Source organism: Oncorhynchus clarkii, chromosome 16 (assembly GCF_045791955.1).
Source record: "Oncorhynchus clarkii lewisi isolate Uvic-CL-2024 chromosome 16, UVic_Ocla_1.0, whole genome shotgun sequence".
Taxonomy (NCBI): Eukaryota; Metazoa; Chordata; class Actinopteri; order Salmoniformes; family Salmonidae; genus Oncorhynchus; species Oncorhynchus clarkii.
In genome coordinates this window covers 66932063-66942424 of record NC_092162.1, presented here as the reverse complement: position 1 = coordinate 66942424, position 10362 = coordinate 66932063, and the positions used below count along the sequence as shown (strand labels likewise).

The 10362-nt window shown below is 44.3% G+C and overlaps 1 protein-coding gene across 3 annotated transcripts in view; it reads left to right on the top strand.

Annotated features, from left to right (window-relative positions):
• Positions 1–9075: 9075 nt before the first annotated feature.
• The window catches only part of LOC139368946 (laminin subunit beta-2-like), a 62456-nt gene continuing 61169 nt past the window's right edge, over positions 9076–10362 (top strand). Inside the window, exons 1-2 of one of the 3 annotated variants that reach the window (XM_071108469.1) lie at positions 9076–9237; positions 9468–9547. In XM_071108469.1, coding sequence (XP_070964570.1) covers positions 9517–9547 — 31 coding nt within the window. In that variant the 5' untranslated portion in view covers positions 9076–9237; positions 9468–9516. Of the gene's footprint in view, positions 9238–9280; positions 9439–9467; positions 9548–10362 lie in introns of those variants that run through there. The other 2 variants (XM_071108471.1, XM_071108470.1) reach the window with 2 other exon arrangements.

Genomic DNA, 10362 nt, shown 5'->3' with positions numbered 1-10362 from the left:
TTCATCAACTGTCTGGGTGGCTGGTCTCAGATGATCCCGCAGGTGAAGAAGACGGATGTGGAGGTCCTTGGCTGGTCTGGTTACACGTGATCTGCAGTTGTGAGGCCGATTGGACGTACTGCCAAATTCTCTAAAATGACATTGGAGGTGGCTTATGGTAGAGAAATTAACATGAAGTACTCTGACAACAGCTCTAGCGGACATTCCTGCAGTCAGCATGCCAAGTGCACGCTCCCTCAAAACTTGAGGCATCTGTGGCATTGTGTTGTGTGACAAAACGTCACATCATACAGTCCCCTTTTTATTGCACCTGTGATGATCCTGCTGTTAAATGAATCAGCTCCTTGATATGTCACACCTGTCAGGTGGATGGATTATCTGGGATGGTTTATTTCAGCTCATGAAGCATGGGACAAAACACTTTACATGTTTACTGTATATTTGACTACCTCGAGTATTTGAAAAGTTCTCAAATAAACTACAAAATACAACTATTTTCTGCCCAGGTCTACATAGGACTACATAGGTCATCTGTGCCTGTCTCGTCAATGCCCAGTGTAACTCCCTGTTCATTCGTTGAATGTTTATTCTTACAATGCTATCTGCACCAGTTTGGTGTGTATTGTTCGAGGTGACAACTGTATAGGAACCAATTAAGCTTGTGTTTTGTGTTCCAAGATAGATCGACTTTCGAATTGAAAAATTGAAAATTGTCGCAAGATTTCTGAGATACAGAGAGGATGTTAAAGAAAGTAATTTTGTTTTTACAAATTGAATGTCCTTTCTGGAATATTTGCTGTTTTTATTTGATTATAGTAGGATACTTATTTACTACATGTCAAATATGACATTCATATTGAAAAAGTAATGTTTTATACCGAGGAGCAACAGATGTTACTGTTTATATTTTTTGTAAGCAAAAATGGTTTTGATGCAAAAAATACTTGTTTGTCACGCATAAACAGTACACACAAAAACAAACACTCACGCACGGTCGCTGACACAAACAACCATTTCAGCCCTACTGATGTATAATTGACACAGATGTCTATGAAAAATAAATACACATTTGATATAATGTTGACGTTTTTTTTAAGTAGTTATTTGCCTCAAACTTGAGGTCTATTTCATGTTGTCTTTTACCTCTAATGTTAGAATTGATCTGATTTGGCTCAAATTAGAAATAAGAACAAAGTAACATAAAATAATCGCACCATTGGGGGGCGCTACAGAGTCAACTTTGATAGAGAAGTTTTATTGTGAGAATGCGTTGAGGCTACTACCTTCCTCAACGCGCGCGGGCGTGTGTGTGTGTGCCCCCGTGCGTGTGTGTGTTCCTTAACATTAAGTGTGTGCTTTGAAAGAACGTCCTCTCCCTCCTCCAGTCTCCTGTTCAGTCAGACTGGAAAGTCATCCTCTCAGAATTATCCTCTCACTGACTGCATGTCATAGTTCTTGCCATTTTACTCACAAGTGTGCGTGTGTGTGTGTGCGTGTGTGTGTGTGTGTGTGTGTGAGAGAGAGAGAGAGTACATCAACCGAGGGATAGCCAAATTCATCAATCATAATGTTAAATAACCTTATAATAATAACCTTAAAATAATAATAACTATAACCATTAGTCTCCACTGTGGTGCAGGTGGACAATGGGTGAAACACAGACTGTCTGTCCTCAGCCACAGAGAAAAATCTAACGTTAACAATATATCAGGAGGGTCTTAATCTAACATTAACAATATATCAGGAGGGTCTAAAGTTAACAATATATCAGGAGGGTCTAAAGTTAACAATATATCAGGAGGATCTAAAGTTAACAATATATCAGGAGGGTCTAAAGTTAACAATATATCAGGAGGATCTAAAGTTAACAATATATCAGGAGGATCTAAAGTTAACAATATATCAGGAGGGTCTAAAGTTAACAATATATCAGGAGGATCTAAAGTTAACAATATATCATATATCAGGAGGGTCTAAAGTTAACAATATATCAGGAGGATCTAAAGTTAACAATATATCATATATCAGGAGGGTCTAAAGTTAACAATATATCAGGAGGATCTAAAGTTAACAATATATCAGGAGGGTCTAAAGTTAACAATATATCAGGAGGGTCTAAAGTTAACAACATATCAGGAGGATCTAAAGTTAACAATATATCATATATCAGGAGGGTCTAAAGTTAACAATATATCAGGAGGGTCTAAAGTTAACAATATATCAGGAGGATCTTTCAGGAGGCAATGGCATTATTATATACACCATATTGTGTAACCGTTATGAACACTATAGCCTACTAGGAGATCTGTAACATGTAACGTGGTAACATGTTCAAAATAATTAACTTTTATATATGCCTTCCTACTGAATGGGAATTATTCTAACCACCTGGGAAGGAGTATGGTCTGGTGATGGTAGATAGGTGGTGTGTACGTGTGCGAAGTATGGATTGTTCACTGACACAACAAAACAGAGCCTGATCCGCTCTCTCCAGAGCGGCGCATTCCTGTTACCAACACCAGCATCTATTCTCCGACAGACATGAGGGTCTTCCCGAAAACATGTGGTGGAGTTTACACCGTCACTGTCAATAATGAACTTTCTTTTTTTCTAACCTAGCCCTCACCCTCTGATCCAACAGGTCCCAGATGTACTCAATGGGATTGAGATCTGGGCTCTTCTCTGGCCATGGCAGAACACTGACATTCCTGTCTTGCAGGAAATCCCGCACAGAATGAGCAGTATGGCTGGTGGCATTGTCATGCTGGAGGGTCATGTCAGGATGAGCCTGCAGGAAGGGTACCACATATGAGGGAGGAGGATGTCTTCCCTGTAACGCACAGCTGTGAGATTGCCTGCAATGGCAACAAGCTCAGTCCGATGATGCTGTGACACACCGCCCCAGACCATGACGGACCCTCCACCTCCAAATCATTCCCACTCCAGAGTACAGGCCTCGGTGTTTCGCTCATTCCGACGATGAACGCGAATCCGACCACCACCCCTGGTGAGACAAAACTGCGGCTCATCAGTGAGGAGCACTTTTTTACCAGTCCTGTCTGGTCCAGGCGCCCATAGGCGACGTTATTGCCGGTGATGTCTCGTGAGGACCTGCCTTCCAACAGGCCTACAAGCCCTCAGTCCAGCCTCTCTCAGCCTATTGCTGACAGTCTGAGCACTGATGGAGGGATTGTGTGTTCCTGGTGTAACTCGGGCAGTTGTTGTTGCCATCCTGTACCTGTCCCGCAGGTGTGATGTTCGTACCGATCCTGTGCAGGTGTTGTTACACGTGGTCTGCCACTGCGAGGGCGATCAGCTGTCTGTCCTGTCTCCCTGTAGCGCTGTCTTAGGCGTCTCACAGTACGGACATTGCAATTTATTGACCTGGCCACATCTGCTGTCCTCATGCCTCCTTCCAGCATGCCTAAGGCACGATCACGTAGATGAGCAGGGACCCTGGGCATCTTTCTTTTGGTGTTTTTCAGAGTCAGTTGAAAGGTCTCTTTAGTGTCCTAAGTTTTCATAACTGTGACCTTAATTACCTAGCTTTTATTGTCTTAACAACCGTTCCACAGGTGCATGTTCATTAATTGTTTATGAGTCATTGAACAAGCATGGGAAACAGTGTTTAAACCCTTTACAATGAAGATCTGTGAAGTTATTTGGATTTTTACAATTTATCTTTGAAAGACCTGAAAAAGGGATATTTCTTTTTTTTGCTGAGTTTAACACGTGGAATCATGTAATAACCAAAAAAGTGTTAAACAAATCAAAATATATTTTAGATTTGAAAAATATAGTAGTAGCCAGCTTTTGCCTTGATGACAGCTTTGCACACTCTTGGCATTCTCTCAACCAGATTCATGACATTGTCACCTGGAATATATTTCAATTAACAGGTGTGCATTGGTAAAAGTATATTTGTGGAATTTCTTTCCTTCCTTTGAGTAAATCAGTTGTGTTGTGACAAGGTAGGGGTGGTGTACAGAAGACAGCCTTATTTGGTAAAATACCAAGTCCATATTATGGCAAGAACAGCTCAAATAAGCAAAGAGAAATGATAGTCCATCATTACTTTAGGACATGTAGGTCAGTCAATACGGAACATCGCAAAAACCATCAAGCGCTATGATGAAACTGGCTCTCATTAGGACCACCACAGGAAAGGAAGACCCAGAGTTACCTCTGCTGCAGAGGATAAGTTCATTACAGTTAACTGCACCTCAGATTGCAGCCCAAATAAATATTCAGAGTTCAAGTAACAGGAACATCTCAACATCAACTGTTCAGAGGAGACTGGGTAAATCAAGCCTTCATGGTCGAATAGCTGCGAAGAAACCACTGCTAAAGGTACACTAATAAGAAGAGACTTGCTTGGGCCAAGAAACACCAGCAATGAACATTAGACCGGTGGAAATCTGTCCTTTGGTCTGATGAGTCCAAATGGGAGATGTTTGGTTTGAACCGCTGTGTCTTTGTGAGACACAGAGTAGGTGAACGGATGACCTCTGCATGTGTGTTTCCCACCGTGAAGCATGGAGGAGGAGGAGGTGTGATGGTGTGGGGGTGCTTTACTGGTGACACTGTCAGGGATTTATTTAGAATTCAAGGCTCACTTAACCAGCAAGGCTACAGAATTCTGCAGCGATACGCCATCCCATGTGGTTTGTGCTTAGTGGGGATTGTCATTTGTTTTCAACAGGACAATGACCAAACACACCTCCAGACTGTGTAAGGGTTATTTTTACCAAGAAGGAGAGTGATGGAGTGCTGCATCAGATGACCTGGCCTCCACAATCACCCGACCTCAACCCAATTGAGATGGTTTGGGATGAGTTGGACAACAGAGTGAAGGAAAAGCAGCCAACAAGTGCTCAGCATATGTGGGAACTCCTTCAAGACTGCTGGAAAAGCAGGTGAAACTGGTTGAGAGAATGCCAAGAGTGTCCAAAGCTGTCATCAAGGCAAATGGTGGCTACTTTGAAGAATCTCAAATATAAATATACACTTTTTTTGTTACTACATGATTCCATATGTGCTATTTCATAGTTTTGATGTCTTCACTATTATTCTACAATGTAGAAAATAGTACAAATAAAGAAAAACCCCTGACTGAGTATGTGTGTCCAAACTTTTGACTGGTACTGTATATATATGTGTATATATACCCATAATGAATGTTTAAACATTGTTTGGGTCTGTGGGACCCATTTTTAATGTTTACAAAAATAAAATAAAAATCAACCTGAGTGTGTGTGTAGTTGAAACAAGTAAAAATTTAACAAAATGGTTTGCTGTGTGCCTTCACTCTGTCTTCCTCCTCCCTTCCGCCTGCTGTTTCAATATACAGTAGCACCAATAACCTGTCTGTCTCCCTGCCTGTCTGCTTGTCTCCTGCTTTTTTCACACTCTTTACCCTTTGTAGTGTGTGAAACTACACAATGTCTTGCGGGAACCTGCACAATGTTATTGCAATACATTATTTTGATACATCATTTCAATACATTGTGAAAAAAATCTGTATTTTCCTACACTCTACCCCAGCCAGGTGCAAATTGGGGGAGGGACATAACAAATAAATAGCTTTGCATGTTTGGCTCCTTACCAAAATCAATCAGTATGGCAAAAAATAATCTCAGCTCAGAGGGCCTTAGAAATATTTTTTGCAGCGAGAGAAGCTGGTGTGGAAGGTGCATCTTCCGCTTTGGAAAAGCCTCAGGACCAGCCCCTCAGCAGCCAGCCCCAGGACCTGCCCGTCAGTAGCCAGCCTCAGGACCTGCCCGTCAGCAGCCAGCCCCAGGACCCTCAGCAGCCAGCCCCAGGACCAGCCCGTCAGCAGCCAGCACCAGGACCCTCAGCAGCCAGCCCCAGGACCCTCAGCAGCCAGCCCCAGGACCAGCCCGTCAGCAGCCAGCCTCAGGACCTGCCCGTCAGCAGCCAGCCCCAGGACCCTCAGCAGCCAGCCCCAGGACCCTCAGCAGCCAGCCCCAGGACCCTCAGCAGCCAGCCCCAGGACCTGCCCGTCAGCAGCCAGCCTCAGGACCTGCCCGTCAGCAGCCAGCCCCAGGACCTGCCCGTCAGCAGCCAGCCTCAGGACCTGCCCGTCAGCAGCCAGCCCCAGGACCTGCCCGTCAGTAGCCAGCCTCAGGACCTGCCCGTCAGCAGCCAGCCCCAGGACCCTCAGCAGCCAGCCCCAGGACCAGCCCGTCAGCAGCCAGCACCAGGACCCTCAGCAGCCAGCCCCAGGACCCTCAGCAGCCAGCCCCAAGACCAGCCCGTCAGCAGCCAGCACCAGGACCGTCAGCAGCCAGCCTCAGGACCTTCCCCTTCAGCAACCAGCTCATGAGCAGCCTGCAGAAGGTGAAATGGCTGCCAATGTGGTAAGGATGCAACCAGGGCCGATGAGGATGGCGGTTACTCATGTTCAGGATATAAAGTCTTCTTTTCAACTGTTCATCCCATACACCATCCAGAAAATCATTCTGGACTCCACTAATTTGGAGGGAAGCCATGTTTTTGGAGAGAGATGGAAGGAGGTGGGCCAAACTCATGTACATGCATACTTTGGGGTTCTTATCCTTGCTGGTGTTTTCAGATCCAATGGGGAATACACAGAATCCCCGTGGGATGCAGAAATAGGCAGAACGTTTTCATGTAACAATGTCTCTGGAGAACTTCCACATTATTACCAGGATTATCCGCTTCGATAACCGAGACACCAGACCAGCTCGGCGGCAGAGAGACAAGCTAGCTGCAATCAGGTTAGTGCAGAGAGACAAGCTAGCTGCTATTAGGTCAGTGCAGAGAGACAAGCTAGCTGTAATCAGGTCAGTGCAGAGAGACAAGCTAGCTGCTATCAGGTCAGTGTGGGACAAGTGGGTGGACCACCTTCCCCTGTTTTACAACCCTGGGCCCAACGTTACTGTTGATGAGCAGCTTATGCCAGCTTATGCCATTTATGCTGTCTCTAGAGACAGCAGGATACTCTCATTGAGATACTCTCAATGATCGGCTATGAAAAGCCAACTGACATTTACTCCTGAGGTGCTGACTTGTTGCACCCTCGACAACTACTGTGATTATTATTATTTGACCATGCTGGTCATTTATGAACATTTGAACATCTTGGCCATGTTCTGTTATAATCTCCACCCGGCACAGCCAGAAGAGGACTGGCCACCCCTCATAGCCTGGTTCCTCTCTAGGTTTCTTCCTAGGTTTTGGCCTTTCTAGGGAGTTTTTGCTAGCCACCGTGCTTCTACATCTGCATTGCTTGCTGTTTGGGGTTTTAGGTTGGGTTTCTGTACAGCACTTTGATATATCAGCTGATATAAGAAGGGCTTTATAAATCAATTTAATTTGATTTAGGGGCCGCTGCCCCTTCAGGCAGTACATACCGTCTAAACCCGCAAAATATGGAATCAAGATCTGGGCTGCCTGTGATGCTGCTTCATCATATGTGTGGAACTTGCAAGTGTATCCAGGGAATCCAGATGGAGGAGGCTCTGAGAAGAACCAAGGGATGAGGGTTGTCCTGGACATGACACAGGGACTCCGTGGCCGCAACATCAAAAGCGCTAACTTTTTTGACTTTGCACAAGCTGGGACAGGAGCTCTTCAAGAGGAAGCTGACAATGGTAGAAACAGTATGTAAAAACAAGCCAGAGCTCCCACCTGAGCTGTTGAATACACGGAAGAGGCCTATCAATTCCTCTAAGTTTGAGTTCACGGCCGACACGTCCCTAAGTGTCCTACGTGCCAAAGAAAGGCAGAAATGTGGTACTCATGAGTGCGCTGCATAGGGATGGGAGAATCTGTGGTACTCATGAGTGCGCTGCATAGGGATGGGAGAATCTGTGCCCAGGAACATCAAAAAAATAAAAAATAATGGATTATAATGCCACAAAAGGAAGGGTGGACAATTTAGCTGCAAAAGAAGAACCCTACGCTGGCATCTTGTGATATTTTTCAACATCTTGGACATCTCGACGTACAACGTATTTGTCATCTGGATGACGTTGAACCCAGATCAGAACAGAGGGAAGCTCCAGAGGAGGAGACGGCTCTTTCTCGAGGAGCTGGGTAAGGCATTGGTAAGACCTCAAATTCAGAGGAGACAACATATCTCATGGACCCCAGCTTCTGCAGCCATCGTGAGTAGGATTCAGGAGGAGGATGCTGGTGCCCCATCCGCCTGACCCACAGAACCAACAACTCCAATACCGGAAGTAAGTGTGAGTGATGTTGTTGTGTGTGTGTGTCTGCCTCTCCTATCTTGGCCTGCTGTAACTATATATGTGAGTGAGTGAGTGAGTGAGTGAGTGAGTGAGTGAGTGAGTGAGTGAGTGAGTGAGTTAGTCAAATTCCTGAACTAACTGTTTCCATCATTCCAGATTGTAGCCGGTAGCAACAAGACGAAGCGCTGTGATGTGTGTGGACCCAAGAAGGACAGGAACAGGAAGACACAGTACACATGCATCAAGGGAAAGGAACTCTGTTCCTCGTGTGGTGTGTGGACCCGCCTTAATTTGTGTTCAATGGGGCTAATTTATCATACCCATAAAATACTGTATGTAAAATTTGTCCTTCTAATTTGTTCAGTTCAAAGCAATAACCATCAATAGAGATGAAAACCTTGTTTCATTTATATTTGTTCAAGATAAACGTGATTTATTCCACGCATGTGTTGCTTATAATGGATTTTTACCGACAATCACATTTTATAAAATAAAATACATGAATTGCACCTTTATTGATAAATGTGATCTAGCAGAGGTAAATGGCAAATATTAACCAAATATTAACTAAGTATTAAGTATGAAATATTTTTACGTAAATTGTTATGGCTGTATTGTTTTATAAACCCAACAATGTTGTGCGTCCATCAGACCCGCGAACATTGGGTAAATAACAAAAACACGAACACCACACAAGGATTAAACCGTTTTATAAGTGGATTTTTGTTTTGGCGTTATTACACTACAATAAACATATGCAACCCCCCAGTCATACGTGATCAGATCTCGAGTAGCCAGAAGTGCGAGTCCATTCCTACGAAAGCAGCTCCGCTGCGGAGTTTCCATTTAAACGAGACTCAGGACAGAACTTTGGAGAGTGGTCGCCAGACTTCAGATCACACTGCTAACTCTGCTCAACCTCGCATTCTATTTAACTGGGGGACTCGCAGCATTCGACTTGATTTAAAATACGGGGATCAAACCTACTGATATAAAGGGTGTAAGTTTTATATTTTTTTCTCTCTGAAATAATTTATTACAGTTGAATAACGTTGTTATATTACAGTAAACCTTCCAACCTGGAACCTATACATTCTAATGCCGTATTAGTTTATCATAGTGTTTTTCTTTTTAAATACGTGTGGAATCAAAACGTTCCGTCGGATCTTCATTAATTGAGTTGACGTGTAAAATGATTCATACCAGGCTATGTCTATGTACAATTTTCAGTCTGAATCTACACTTCAAAGGGGATTGATTGACTGATGACCATAAAGCCATGCACGTGACACCGGTCATTTTCATCTGTGGTAAGTAGCCTCTGCGCTGAGCCTTTGAAGGCAATTAACATTTTCCTATGCCAACCAGCGGCCTAATGATTGCAATGAAAACGGTATGAGTTGTAAACTGCTCTAGAGGTTGTGTAATTTATACTGTTAACTATATGTGTTGTGAACTTGCGATGCAGAATTTAAAGGTTAAAATCACAGAAAAATGTGGGTACCTCAAGCATCCAGAATTGAAAGATCAGATCTACAGATAGACTACTATAGCCTACATGGATGAAGGACGGGACAGAGGGAGGCAGAGGGTTGTGTTTACTGTCTCCAGCACTGAGACAAGATGCCTTGTTTTTGGGGGGGGGGGGAGATCCCCATTCCCCTCCTTAGGGGTCACTTCTCAGTTCACAGTTGGGCCACTGTCCTTGATGGTAAATTCCCCTGTCTTCCTGGGTGGTGTCAGGGGTGGGACTTTGTGCTCTGGGGAGGCTAACCATCGACTCTGTTTGTTGTTTATGGTTCTCCTAAAACAGCCCAGCTGAATCCACAAATGTAGCCAGTCCACCCCACCAACGATGTTGTTGTTACAGCATCACAGGGTGTGTGGGCGGGGTTATTTAATCCGAGGGCGGGGACTGGTCTTTGTTTAAAGGGTTCTACTTGTGAGTGTAGTCTACCCGGCAGTCTGTCATTATAGAGATACAGAGTGATCTCTTCAGAATCATGACGCCTCTGTGTGTGACCTCTGGAGGTCAGGGGTCATTTCCATCTCCTCACATCATTGGGCCAGACTAGGTTAATTACTTTTCATGTGTTGGGTGAAAGGGACTGGCTGATCAGATGGA